This window comes from Rutilus rutilus (assembly GCF_951802725.1).
Source record: "Rutilus rutilus genome assembly, chromosome: 20".
Taxonomy (NCBI): Eukaryota; Metazoa; Chordata; class Actinopteri; order Cypriniformes; family Leuciscidae; genus Rutilus; species Rutilus rutilus.
In genome coordinates, this window is record NC_140225.1 from 3,446,516 (window position 1) to 3,461,470 (window position 14,955).

General features: G+C 34.6%; 1 protein-coding gene across 2 annotated transcripts; it reads right to left on the reverse strand.

Annotated features, from left to right (window-relative positions):
* Positions 1-7: 7 nt before the first annotated feature.
* On the reverse strand, positions 8-13,151 carry tmem87b (transmembrane protein 87B). Of its 2 annotated transcripts, none has more exons than XM_084390533.1 (20): positions 12,958-13,151; positions 12,042-12,102; positions 11,823-11,914; positions 11,168-11,302; positions 10,177-10,233; positions 10,043-10,087; positions 9,842-9,935; positions 9,657-9,718; positions 8,105-8,288; positions 7,087-7,186; positions 6,911-7,004; positions 6,172-6,243; positions 3,588-3,696; positions 3,448-3,506; positions 3,253-3,356; positions 3,058-3,131; positions 2,880-2,950; positions 2,125-2,177; positions 1,961-1,991; positions 8-1,655 (listed from the first exon to the last, which is right to left on the reverse strand). In XM_084390533.1, exons 1-20 carry the CDS (start codon positions 13,093-13,095, stop codon positions 1,614-1,616), a joined length of 1,677 nt encoding a protein of 558 aa, XP_084246659.1. In that variant the 5' UTR covers positions 13,096-13,151; the 3' UTR covers positions 8-1,613. The 2 variants fall into 2 exon arrangements, with proteins under 2 accessions (XP_084246659.1, XP_084246660.1); XM_084390534.1 differs by having other exon boundaries at positions 3,588-3,692; positions 6,168-6,243; positions 12,958-13,147.
* Positions 13,152-14,955: the final 1,804 nt, after the last annotated feature.

Here is a 14,955-nt window from a genome sequence, read left to right on the forward strand (position 1 = left end):
CGAACTCACGATTTGACTGTAATAAAGAGTCTTTATTGCAACCCACATTGTTTAACGTGTATGAAACGTGGATAAACATTCATTGTAGACAGAAAACAGACAGGACCTGAGCTCTATGGGACGCCAAGTGTGCTTTCCTCTTTGAATAATGTGAGCTCACATTCGAGGAGACCTGATTGTTAGCAAACAGAAAAGGCAATGAAAAACATTGTAAAGTAAAGCGTTTTTATGAAGCAAACAAAACAGTAACACATGAAGGACATGGTCAGCATCATACAGATAAATTAAGCACATCACCGCATCCCATGACCAAAAGAAACCACAATAACTTAAAGTGCGCTTTATAATATACACAATTCATAAGTTATTTCACGTTTCGTTTCATCTCAAGGACACAAAGGAAATAAAAAGACATCTTTCGGAAGAAACACCGTTCACATCGTTCTGTTAAGCAGACATGTCACAGAATGTCCAACCGAGACCAGGGCCGATTTTACAGTGATACTGCAGAACAAAACTCAAGAACAGAAGTGTGTTAAGGCTTCAGTATGCATCTACACACAGATCCAAGAGTTGTACGCTTTTCCTCAAAAAGAAAAACAAACATGTAATGGAATATTTCACCATGAAATGCAAAAGCTGCAAGCCTTTATGCTACTTTGTTACCTACAACCAAAGTTAAAGCTCAAAAAATGCATCTTAAAAACACAAAAATGCATCTCATGCGCTATATTCCTATAACTCAATAGTTTTGTGTGAGGTACAGACCAAAATATAAGTTATTCACTGCTCTTAAATCTCATTCACAAAGGTTTTTGACCAATAATGGCTTAAATTTAGCTCTGTTCCTCACACAAAGCTATCATATGATTTCAGAAGACTTTTTCTGAGAAAAAAAATTCTTTCAGAACTTCCACGGTACAAAAATGAGGCCAAATAAATAATAATTTCGATTTCAGGGGGAAAAGTTGAGCTGGGCTCTGTGCAAAACAAAAACAACTTCATACAATTATTCAGAATATTTATGAAAAATTAAGAATCATTCTGCGTATTTAAATCACTCCCTGGCACAAATACAAATTCGACACACCGCAAGACATTCTACTATTCACATCATGTGCTGAAATTATAGACAAAATGTTTGAAATAACACTTTATAAACAGCCAAAGAAATGAAGAAGATGCTTTGGTCAACTTGAAGTTCCTTATCAATGTTTTTCAATATCAAATGACACTCACACAAAACAAACCAATTTGAGTAATACATTATCTCGCCATAGGATCAGTTCTTCATAATTTTGACAGGTATGTCATCACGAAAGTTTAGAAACATAGACCGTCGTCACTTTATACAGATCAATGATGACTTTAAAGTCTTCTGGACGTTTGAACAGTTCAGGAAAAAAAAGAGGTATCACCTCACATAAAGTTCAGGTAGTGCGGCGTCTAGATCATCTAGAATGCGTCCACCGCTTCAGCACGATTCCTTCAGTGTACCCCAAATCCGCCAACCAAACGGACCAAAGGAGGAGTCTGTGGCTCTCTGGTGAGGGTCAGATGCCAGTTGTAGGAACAGCGGTTTGGTTGATCTCTGGAGCTTTGCTTTCGCATCCTCACTCCATTTTAGACATCTCATACTTGGTGGTCATGATCTCCTGTTGAAAATCATGTATTAATTAATCAAATTGTAAATGTGATAGAAATATATACAAGTGATGGACAAAATAATGGAAATGACATTTTTTTCACAAAGTTTTTATTTAATTTCCAACATAAATACCTTGCTGTTCTGTACCATACTGCATACTTTAATGCAACGTAATAATTATAAAATGGCATTATGTGATGACTCATTATTTTGTCTACCCCACGGATCCTATTTCAGTAGCAAAACAGTAAGAAAAAAACTAAAAGATAAAGCAAAGCAAAGCTATGGTAGAAATAAAATGAGTTTACATACCTCATCTGAGTCGAGAAGAACAGGAAGAGCTCTGAAAATAAGAGACGTGAATAATTAGAAATTGACATGGGAAGTTTTTTCTTGTAGACAGCAGAGGGCATATGTATGCATGCATGTATGTGGGTATTTAAGTATGCATGTTTGTAAAACAGAAAATGACCTACACATCAGAAAGAGAAGTAGGAATATTGTCCTCCACCCACTTCAAGTCGTCATCCTGCAACAATCAAATATTTCTTGTTGCATGAATAATTACATTTATTGATATTTACTAGATCTTTATTATGGACATTCAAACACCCACGCAATCTTATTCTTAAATGACGATTCCACTATGTCTATTAAAGCCTTTGACGAGTACGATCACAGCTGAACATTCAGATCTGCATTCACGCTGCCACTAACCCAGAGAGAGCAGTTGTCATGTTTAGGAATGAAACGACTTCACCAACAGTCTTTTCAACCACACAGTATCATATTATCACAGAAGTACTGGGATAAAAATATAATAATAACTCGGATATAAACACGATTGTCTACGGAAGCGAACAAAATCAGCTTTTAAAAGAAACTTGATGCTTCAAATACAAAACTATCAATTACATTGTTACACCAGTAGGTGGAGACAAGTGACTGTTAAATAATGTATTTTCAGCATCAGAAAGATCTCCTATTATTATCAATGTTGAAAACAGTTGTGCTGCTTCATATTTTTATGGAAAACCGTGATCAATTTTTTCATGATTCTTTGATGAACAGAACAGCATTTAAATAAATAAATAAATAAAAAATCTTTTGTGACATAAATGTCTTTACTGTCACTTTTGATTATTTTAAGGCATCCTTGCTAAATAAAGATTGATTTAAATAAAAATATATTTGAAAAAGTTTTATAGCTATATGGTAGAGTTACACTGACCGCATTAGCTGCTGCGGGCTTCACTGTTCCATTGGTTTCTGTCTTCGCTGCTCTCAACTTTATCCCATCAGCTGAAGTTGAAAGAATGCATATTAATTAACCCACAATTTTCATTTAACACCATTTCCACACAGTGCAATAATATACAGTGAATACCTCAATACAAAGTGTTACTGACCAATATTTGCAGACACCAGGAACTCTTCAATCTCCTCATCATCCGAGTCATCAATGAGCGGCGTGAACGCATACCTACACACAGAGCATATGGACGCTGCTTTAGAAGAAATTGGTTTCTTTGGACTGGATTTACATTGGACTGAACATATCATCTAGATTTGGACCATAAAGATGATATGTTCAGTACGCTTGCCTTTGGTTGTTGGCAGACGGCCTCCACAGAAACATGATGACCAGCAGAATGATGGAGAAGAGGAACCTCCAGAAAGCATCGTCCACCCACAGCTCCATCCAGTCCTGCTCATAAACACACAACAACCAGTTTCAAGTGTTCTGGATCTGCTCCAATCTGAGTAGAGCTGCGACCTCAGAGAGTTCAGATACTCACCGCCTGGCAGTCTGATAACCGGAACTTCTTTGTTGTCCAAACCATGAAAATGATGGAGGCTGAAACACACGCCACATATAAATCAACTTTGACTGGGTTTCATTTTTTTTAACTCTACTCAGTTCATGCCTTATACTCACCGAGAACAGCAAAGATGAGCGTGTTGGTGAAGTGTCTGTACAAAGACAACTTCACTGGGTTTCTCCTGAGTTTTAGAGTCTTAATGGTTTGTGCCAGACTGACAAATATGTGAGATATAGTCAAGGAAATGAGAGACAGGCTTATACAGGAACAAAAGACTAGGAATATTATCTATGGGACGTTATTGACCTAATTTTTGTGCATAACGTGTGGCATGCCATCAATTATCACAGAGGGAAAAAAATGAATACACTATATAGAATAATGTTGAAAATATGCAACTATCACACTGTTTTAAAAGTATAACCATGCACATAAATGTTAGGAGACATACTCCACACAATATTGTGAATGCAAGCACTTCTAGCTACACAAGTTTTATATTTTGATATCATAATATGCATATTATTTATAATATATTTAATAATAATAAAATACTATGGTTTGGTTTTGGCAAGCAGTCAGGTTGAATTGACAAGATCTAGATACACTACCGTTCAAATGTTTGGGGCCGGTGAGATTTTTTTAATCCTTTTTAAGACTTAAATTACTTAAAAGAACTGTTTTCTATTTGAATATATTATAAAATGTATTAATAAAATGCATTTCTTATTATTATCAGTGTTGAAAACAGTTGTGCAGCTTCATATTTTTGTGGAAACTAGGATTCTTTGATGAATAGAAAGTTCAAAAGAAAAACAAATAGAAATATTTTGTAACATTATAAAAGTCTTTGCCGTCACGTTTGATCAATTTAATGCATCCTTGCTTAATAAAAGTATTAATTTATTTATTTTTTTAAATCGAACTGACCCCAAACTTTTGAACTATTAGACTAGGCAGAATTTCTGAAAATGTGCTTATTTAAAGTGCTGGAGGCATTTTGTGATTATTTATATTATACAACATTTCTAGGGCTATTAAGGGGTGCTGAATCCAAATCTGCTGTATATGAAGCTCAAAAATGTCCCAAAATGCCTCAAAATTGAGAAATTCAAAATGGCCGACACCGCCAGGCTGAAATCTATTTTTCAGTATATCTTTTTGACTAAACAAGGTACAAACATGAAATAAATGTGCTTTTGTAAGTTTTCCTACATGGGCAATTCAATGCCATATTCAGATTTTAGATGTCATGTGAAGAAACTGCTTAGATATTGCAAAAAAAGTTGTTTTTAACTATGAACTATTATTAACTAATTAATAATTAAGTTATTATTATTAATATGATCAGGCTACTTTTACTTCGTTTGCATTTTGTTATGAGGTAAAATGTGTCAAATGTGTTGCAATGCACTCCCAAACCTTTGCCCTCCCCAATATCATACCACCCCTCCCCCGAGCTTAGCCTTTCTCACACTTCTCAGAACGGCTGATCGGAAACATAAGACAGCTAACAGGTAAGTCATGTCCAGTGTATATTTTCATAATGTGACATGTTTTCATAAACATCCCAAGGGGATCAATAACGTTTCTATCTATCTATGTAGTTTAAATAATTGCAGTATATATTTTAGCATTTTTGATCACTAAAAGAAGCCTATTAGCACGATTAGCTAGATGACATCAAAGTCAGTAAACTTAACTTAACACTTGCTTTTACACTGACTGATTGGAGGAAATACTTTAAATTTATTTTAAATAAAATAATAAAAATGCGGCCCACAGGTTGGGAACCAACTCTTTCTTGTAGGTCTGAATTAGTCAATTGGCGACAAAAATCCATGGATCTTCCTGCTTTTGGATCTTATTTTGATTGACAACTTCTTTATCACTAATGACCACCTTTTTCTCTATACTTGTGTGATTTTCAAGCTGATTATTGACACTTGATCTAAATCAGGACAGGATGTTAAATTCCCCATGTGTGAAAACCTGCGAACATTTAATTAAAGTTTGTAACTTTTTGTATTTGTTTGTACATTTGACCTCAAAACAAAATACAAAGTAAATGTAGCCTGATAATATCAACAATAATATTAATAATAATAACTTAATTATTAATTAGTTAATAATAGTTCATAGTTAAAAACTATTTTTGCAATATCTAAGCAGTTTCTTCACATGACATCTAAAATCTGAATATGGCACTGAATTGCCCATGTAGGAAAACTTACAAAAGCACATTTATTTCATGTTTGTACCTTGTTTAGTCAAAAAGATATACTGAAAAATAGATTTCAGCCTGGCGGTGTCGGCCATTTTGAATTTCTCAATTTTGAGGCATTTTGGGACATTTTTGAGCTTCATATACAGCAGATTTGGATTCAGCACCCCTTAATACCCCTAGAAATGTTGTACAATATAAATAATCACAAAATGCCTTCAGGGTTCTGATTTTGTGAAAATTGACCCTGTCTAATAGTGTAGTGCTAAAATACACCAGCTTGCATTATATGGATCTTTACAGTAAACATTTCACATTGATTTACACAGTGAAGGATGAGGACATACGGACATTATGCTGAAAATAAAACGGATTATTCTAGCAGGAAAGGCATACGGCATCATGCAGGAATAAATATGGCCTATAGACACACTGTGCAGGGGCAAAGACACAAACACAGCTCTCCAAAAGGATATCCACCAACACAGAGAGGAGTCAAGCAGAGCCAGGGGAATGTTGGCTAGCAGGGCCAGGTCAGAGTCTTTAGCCTGAGAGAAAATATGCACAGCGCCGGGAAAATAAGGAACGAGTTCTTCTCCAATATAAACTGAAGACTAAATCACACTGAAATGAACATACACCTTGCAAAACCCTTCTCAACTACACATGCAAGAAATATGCAATGACAGAATGAGTCATTTTAAACACGGTTAGGTTATCGGTGACACTTTACAATAAGATCTCATTTGTTAACATTAGTTAATGCATTGGCTAAAATGAGCAAAACATCTTTAAAGCATTTATTCATCTTTGTTAATGTAAATGTTTTTTACTTTCATTCACGGTGCATTAACTAATGTGAACAAATACAACTTTTGATGTTGTAAATGTTAAATTTGACATCAACTAAGATCAATAAATGGATTTAACATTAAAAAATATTTGATATTATTAACAAATGAACAGGTTTGATAAGCCCATCGGAAGGATATGAACCAGATGAACGAAGAATCAAACATAGCTAGTATGACATAAGAGATGAGGGCTGGTCCATTATCTCGACCCTTATAGATCAACATACACCAATCACATTCATTATTCAATGCTTGCAACTCTAAAGCCCTAATGATGTCTCATTGACATTTATTAGAAGAAAATTGGCAGTTTAAATTAAGCAGTTGCATAAGAAAAAATGCTCCAGGACGTCATCTTTACCCCAGTGATCCTCAGAACGCCCTCGATCGCAGCGAATGAGAAGTAAAGCACACCCAGACCCACCACTCTGTGCATGACGGTGCCTAAACGTGGTCTGAGGACAGAAAAACATCATCATCTCACGCTCTATAATCATCCTGACCTTAAACCTGCAAATCAATGCTTCCATCACTCACTTGACAATGCCGTACCCAAGACTAACGATGATGACGAGCAAACGGGCCAGAGTCCTCTTCAGAGCAGAGACGAGCTCGGCGAAGATCAGAAGACCCTGAGCTGGAGAGAACACAAACTATTAACTAGAAACAGAGTCAACTGTTTACTATTAAACAGAGAATCCTATTTGAAGTTAGTTTTTTTTAGTAAAAATATCGATCCAAGTGTCATTCATTTAGAAAGAAAGATGGCACAAGGACACTTTCAAATAAAACATTTTACAAAAAGGTTTGTTCAATTTTACTTGATAAAACAATTATTTTAGTGTTGAAAATGAAGACCTGTTTGAACCTGAGGAGAACTGACTACACACTGCTGTTCAAACCTTTTGGTGTCAAAATTTGAAAGAAATGAATACTTTTATCCAGCAAGGATGCATTAAATTGTTCAAAAGTGACAGTAAAGACATTTATAATGCTAGTATGCTACAAAAGATTTCTTCTTCAAATAAATGCTGTTCTTTTGAAATTTCTATTCATCAAAGAATATCACGGTTTCTACAAAAATATGAAGCAGCACAGCTGTTTTCAGCATTGATAATAATAATAATAAATGTTTCTTGAGCAGCAAATCATCATATTAGAATGATTTGTGAAGGATCATGTGACACTGAAGACTGGAGTAATGATGCTGAAAATCAGCTTTGATCACAGGAATAAATTACACTTTAATATGTATAAACAGTTATTTTAAATTGTAATATTTCACAATATTATTGTTGTTTTACTGTTTTTGCTCAAATAAATACAGACTTGATGAGCAAAAGAGACTTTTTTAAACAACATATAGAAATTTTACCGACCCCAAACCATTGAATGGTCGTGTACATCTAATAAAAATGAAAAAATATCCTACATGACACTATTTTATCTCACGCAACCGTTTTACGTGTAACTTAAGTGTCCATATTTGTTTGGCCATGGTCAGAGAAGTTCTGAAGTTGAGAAGGAAAGTGTGTTAGAGTGTATTCTGACTAACATGCAGATCCCACGTTGTTAGTGTTCTGATATTCAGCACAGAACACGGCCTTCTCTATCATGCCCAAAAATATGACTCCTGCAATCCAGAACTGGATCCTCAGCAGGTCTTTCCAGTAGCAGGACGACCAGACGAACCAGAGCAGAGCGTACAGAATGTACACCATACACATCACCATGTAGAACTGAAGAAAAGAGACAGGAAATGTGTTATCCCGTTTACACAACACCGTTTCAACCAAAAACGGAAAACTTTTAGTCTTTTGGCTGTTCATTTACATTACAACAGTGTTTTGGGGGCCTGAAAAAGCAAACTTTGGAAAACTACAAAGAAATGATGTCATGCGCATGCGTATCACATGTTCAATCTATAGGCTCGTAGTGTTTCTTCACAAAATGACAGCGCCAACTACTGGCCTGGCAGCAGAATACAGCGTTTTTAGTCATTTTCACGAATCTGTGAGAACGGGAATCGTTTTTGACAATGTTGTCAAACTTTTCCGTATTTAGTACATTGTTGTCATGTAAACGTAACCTACGATTTTTTTACGATTAAGATTTTAACATTCACCAGATTAAAACTGTCCACTTAGAAAAGTAAAGCACATCTCTTCTCAACCAGACACAGGATTTAAGCTTTCACTCATGTTCACTACTATCCTGGAAATCCAGAGTTCTCACGAGAGCACAAGTTGAATTTGCTCAGCAAGTTTACTCTGGTGTCCAGTAATGATGCTCATTAAATATGCCCTTGTATCCGAGCTGCACCAATCACATCGGGTTATCTGATATAGGCGGGCCAGAGGCGAGATAAACAGATGACGACAGCGCTGTGACGTCGAAGTCATTAGTAAACATTGCGAGATGGCTATGGATGAACACCAGTTGTTTGAAACGGCTTTGGCCGCTACAATGAACGAGTTAGACTTGGCTTTTTATCTAAAAGAGGAACAGAAGACGGCGCTCGAATCCTTCCTTTGCAAGAAGGGCGTTTTTGCTGTTTTGCCGACCGGATACGGCAAGAGTCTAATCTACCAGTTAGCTCCGCTAGTAGCTAAGCGTATGGGGCTTGTTGTGATTGGTCGTAGTGTTATCCAATTGCGTGCAGTGAGATTTTCAAATGCATGCTTGGTGCCGCCCCTCGAGCTGGCCGATCTTTCATTAGTCGATGCCAGACCATTAACCTTTCAGATTTGGGTCTGGATTTCCAGGCTAGTTCACAGCACAAATATGGCAGGATAAGCTTAATAGGGCTTTCTAGGGTTTTAATTATGGCTTTTGATAAGAAAAATGACACTACTGTTCAAAATATTTTGAACAGATGGCAAGAAATTAATATTGAATGAAGGCATTCATATTTTTCTTAAATAAATGCAGCCTTGGTGAGCATAAGTGAATTCTTTCAAAAATATTGAAAAAAAATCTCACCGACCCCAAACTTTTTTGAACTAGTGTATATTTAATTATAATAATGCATATTATATATTTCATTATAACACTGATCATATTGCACCAATAAACAAATGACACAAAACCGATGAGCAACTACTTACGATCATGAGAGGCCATTCAGTGACAGAGAGAAAGCCGTGGGTTCCCTTCATCATAACACTGACTGAAACACACAATTTAGATAAGATGCAATGGGAAAAGACGACGTAACTGCACAGAAACGCCTTTTTAAGCAGCGAAATATTCATGCATCTATGATCAGATCAGATAAGGTGATTATGCCTACAAGTTAAATTCCAGTTGACATCTTGTTTGTTTGGATGGATCGACACCACCAGCAGGTACGGCCCGTCCCTCCAGGTCGTAGCAATCACATTTTCCTTCCAACAAAGAAATTATGCGCCATTATGTAACAAATCTTTTACTCGTTCTCAATCTTTTACTGCATTGGCAAATACTCCATATGTTATGTCCCAGAATGTCTCACCTTTGCTTCAGCCTCAGCAACAGGAGAACTTGTGAAACTGCCTTCCTAATATTAAAAAAGCAAAAATATGTTTCTCTTAGATATTTGGAGAACAATCAGGCTTTCGAAGCAGGTCAAAGGTTCACGGCACCTACCTGGAACTCGCCATCCACTGCAGCCGTTTTCAGTGTTTTTGGTTCTGCTTTTGATTTCTGCAGAGAAATATGTAATAGACAACATTTAAAAAAAGCAAGTAACATTTAATCTCCTAACATGCAATTATGAAATAAAGATTAACATCAGCTGACTGTCAGGAAGTTGAAAGAGGTTGTAAACAAGACACTCATATGACATTATTGTGAGCTGTTTTTGTAAGTATACATCATGCTAGTATTTGTTGAACTGCCTTTAATTTATGCAGATTTAAATGTTTTAAGACATATTGTGTCACACAGAGAATGTGATAATGAGATTTCTTTCACATTGTAGTTGTGTGTGTGTGTGTGTACTATATAAAATGTAACAAAATAAAAAAATACTGGTCTCTGGTCTCTGACCAGTATTGTTGTCGCTAACTAAAACTATTAAAAATTCATTTTGTTAATTGAAATAAATCATTTCATAAAATCAATCAATCATATCAATCATAAAAAAATAAAATTTTTAAGAAAAAGAAAACAAAAAAGAAATATTTCCTTCCTTCAACTAACTGAAGTACTAAAATGACTAAAACTGAAATAAAAATGGTAACAGTTAACATGAATTAACATTACCTAACAATAAACAATATATTTCTTCAGCATTTATTGATGTTAGATAATAAAAATATTCTTGTTCATGTTAGTTCACAGTGCGTTCACTAATGATCTTGAAAGCTAAACAGAAATATTTAAAATAATAAATAAACAAAAGTGACAAAAGCAAAACATAATTACTAAAAGTTAAACTAAAATGAAAACTGAAAATATAAAAAGAAAAATAAGATTTTTCTAAATAGTATAATAGTATATACTAAATAATACTTAACACTGACCTGGAACAACACTTATCTGGACTCACAATAAAAAAACGTGACTAAGTCAAGCTGATTAAAAATGAGGCAGCAGCAGCTACAGTACTGAGTGAGATCAAGTGTTGCAAACGTACATTGAACATAGGGAAGATGTGCATGTCACTGCGGCAGGAAAACTCCCTGTATTTGTGCTGAATATACTCTCCGGGTCCGAGAGGGTTCGGGTCCATGCTCTTGCCTCGACTCAGTGGCGTCTTTTCATACATTTCCTGAGCGAGCAAACAAACAAATGATCAGGGATGGCAAGTATTTCAGATACATGTATTTAAAATACGTATTTGAAATACAAAATACTATTTTGTATTTTAAAGCCTTTGGAAAAAAATCAAATGGAATTTGCATTTAAATTAATTTAAGATGAGTATTTTCAAAATACATAAAATACTTTTTGCCAGTCAACTTCTTTATCAGGGTACTGATTTTGTGCATCAACTAGTTCAGACATTCAATAGCTCAACATTGGATCAGCGATTTTTTCTTTTCTTTTTTTATAAGGTGATCAATTCTACTTGTTGATTAAAGTTAAAATTTACTGTAAAAATACTGTATTTGTATTTAAATAAATTTTTTCACACAGTATTTTGTATTTGAATATATTTTTTTTTTTCACACAGTATTTGTATTTTTAAATACATTTCCATGTATTTATGCCCATCTCTGCAAATGATCAACAAAGAAAGAGCATCACACACAGCTGGATTTCAGAAGCATATTACAGGTGCCGCTCACTTCAATATTGTTGTACTCATTGTGACATGGGTAATGCTTCAAAAACCACTGAATGGTGAACGTCACTTCCTCTGGGCAACCAAATGATGTCACTGCAAGGAGAATAAAGACCTTATGTCACTATTCAGTTAATAACAATTATAATAAATGAATGTGTTTATTCAGCTTCATCTTTGATCTATGCAAAAACAAAAACCCACAAAAGAAAACCCCACATACCTTTCAGTTCAATGTCAGTGTCCTTATACATGGATTTTCTTAACAATAAAGGTCTTGATGTCTAGAAAAGAGATTATTGAGTTACTGAAAACAATGTAACAGTACATATACAGAAAACATACAATGTGCAAAATCTTTTTCTGAGAAAGAGCTTGCTAGTAAATTAAACTGCTGCGATCTTACAGTGGCAGCCACTGGAAACCTTCGTGGAAAAATTAGACAGGTCTTTAAATATTTGATAAGACCTTTTCACAAACTTGTAACACAGATCATATGGACAATCAAAGGTGTCAGCGTCACAGTCAAAAGTAATAAAGTAAAATCCTCAGTTTGCAGGAAAAGGCTCCATTTATTGCTATCAGATACAGCAAATAGTGACAAATGTTCTCTTTTTCCCTCAACACATTGCTTCTTTGCATTGTGTTCTGCGTGTATAATGATTAAACTGGGTAACTTATATTGTAAATACTATCATTTATGGCACATCATAGCAGCCTGCTACATGACCCAGAACTAACAAATACAACCATCTGATCATGATAGCATTATTCAATATCATCTCTCAAATGGGGCTCATTATCGCAGCCCTTCATCCCAGTAAAATTAGCAACAAATACACAATATTATGTTTTGGAGAGCTGTAGTATGAATCACTGAGCTACTATCACTATCCCTGATTCCCCATGTAAACACAGCAGCGTTATACTTTAACAATTTAGCAGTATTTCATAATCCGAATGACTATCATAACGTTTTATTCTAATTTCTAGGGGTTGTCTTACTAACAGTAAGGTAAAAACTCTGCGTAAGTTAATCTATCAAATAAAGATGCCCTGGTATATAATACTAGCTGTTAGCATTTGGCCTCTTCGCTCATTGTCATCCATTTATAATGAGAAATATCATCCACTCTCACATTAAGCACTGTGATAGTCCACATTCCCATCTCTGGAGCGGCGTTAACTCCATTTAATGATGAAATGATGAATAGAAAAGGGATAAAAAAGAGCAAACGGCTGCTGTCCCGTATCCACCGACAGCTCCGGACGGCCATGTTTACTGACCAGAGATGCACACACACGCGCGCGCGCGCACACACACACGCACAAACACGCAAACACACACACAGGCTGCGTCCGAAACGGGTCCGAAATCGCATACTCTCTTGAGTAGGTACTTATTTTGAATTTGAGTAATTATTTAAGGGCTGCTAAAAAAAAGTATGTTCTATATATATAGTATCATATGCACACCATTATCTCGCTGGAAGTAGAAGGTCATCCAGGTACTTTTTTACCCACAGTAACATTTACTCCTTTATTAGTAGGCTACTGTGAATTTGGACATACTGCTTTTGTCACATACTGTTTTTCATTATATAGTAGGAAAGTATGTGATTTCGGACGGAGCTACACACACACACACACACACACACACACACACCTGTGCGTGCGCGTGACACGACACGTCATGCCCTTCGTTGTCATAAAACAAACAAAATATCCTTTCGACAAAATTAATCTTCTCTATAAACCTTTTTAAATTAGGCGATAACAACTAAAAATGACACACAATTTTATTGACACGCCTGTGATTTTGTGATTTGATTTTTTTCATGTTCGCCGACACTTATTAAATAATTATTTTTAACACATTAATAATAACCCTTACGAAAATTAACCATGGTTTTACTAAAATAATAATAATAATAATATGAAAAACTCTTAAAAAAAAAAAAAACTAAATTAAACATGGTTTTGCTATACTAACCATAGTTTAACCATGGTATGCTTAACTAATGCTTAACTATGCTGTTAACTTTTGTGACAACAATATACTCTACTGGTCAGTAATTTGGGGTCAGTACTTAGTTTTTTTTCTTTCTTTTTTTGAAATAAATCAATACTTTTATTCAGCAAGGATGTGTTAAATGGATAAAAAGTGAGAGTAAAGAAGATTTATATAATTAGAAAATATTTTTTTATTTTGAATAAATGCAGTTCTTTTTAACCTTTTATTCGTCAAATATATTAGGCAGCAGAACTGTCTCCAACACTCATAATAAATCAGAATATTAGAATGATTTCTAAAGGATCATGTGATAGACTGGATGTCACATGTGACACTGAAGACTGGAGTAATGATGCTGGAAATTCAGCTTGGCATCACAGGAATAAAGTATTTTTTTTTAAGTATATATTCAAATAGAAAACTATTATTTTAAGTTGTAATAATATTTCACAATATTACCGTTTTTTTTCTTCTGTATTTTTGATCAAATAAATGCAGGCTTGATGAGCAGAAGAAACTTCTTTCAAATAGTAATGTTTCCAAACTTTTGACCTGTACTATATATATATATATACTTACATAATGTAAGTATACATAATGAGCTCAGTAAACATCATTTTAAGTGAAATTCACACTAAAAATCACAAGAGAACGTTTCTGAGTGACAGCTTCTCATATTAATGGTAAAAATAATAATAATAATAAATGGCTCATTCAGACTATTAGGCTACTAGTCTGGGCTAACATTTATGACTGCAAAACCCTCAGGTACTGTTCACGTGCCTGTCAAAAATTACAGAATTTATTTTTATTTCAATGAAATGATTGTACTATATTCTAGTTCAATAATGTTTTTTTTTATTTAATATTTTGTATTTTTATGGCACTGAATTATATTTATGCAGTAATCCATTTATTCACTTTTTGAGCATGGACCTGAAAATAAAATGTCCAACTTAAACGCTCATAAATATCGAACACTTGGTTAAAAATAAAGATGACACTTGGCAAATTATGTAGTGAAAAAAGTTTTAAAAAGTAAACTTGAAAAAGAGTTATAAAACTTGACATTTAGTGTTATGAAAAATGAAAAAAATAAAATAAAATTCCATTTTAATATGAA

Bases quoted from the DNA above. Each gene is read 5' to 3' on its own strand.
- tmem87b (XM_084390533.1), bottom strand. From the start codon at position 13,095: ATGGCCGTCCGGAGCTGTCGGTGGATACGGGACAGCAGCCGTTTGCTC. The intron at 11,303-11,822 runs GTGAGCGGCACC...TTGCTCGCTCAG, and splicing joins ATGAGTACAACAATATTGAA to GAAATGTATGAAAAGACGCC. The intron at 10,234-11,167 runs GTACGTTTGCAA...ATTTCTCTGCAG, and splicing joins ACATCTTCCCTATGTTCAAT to AAATCAAAAGCAGAACCAAA.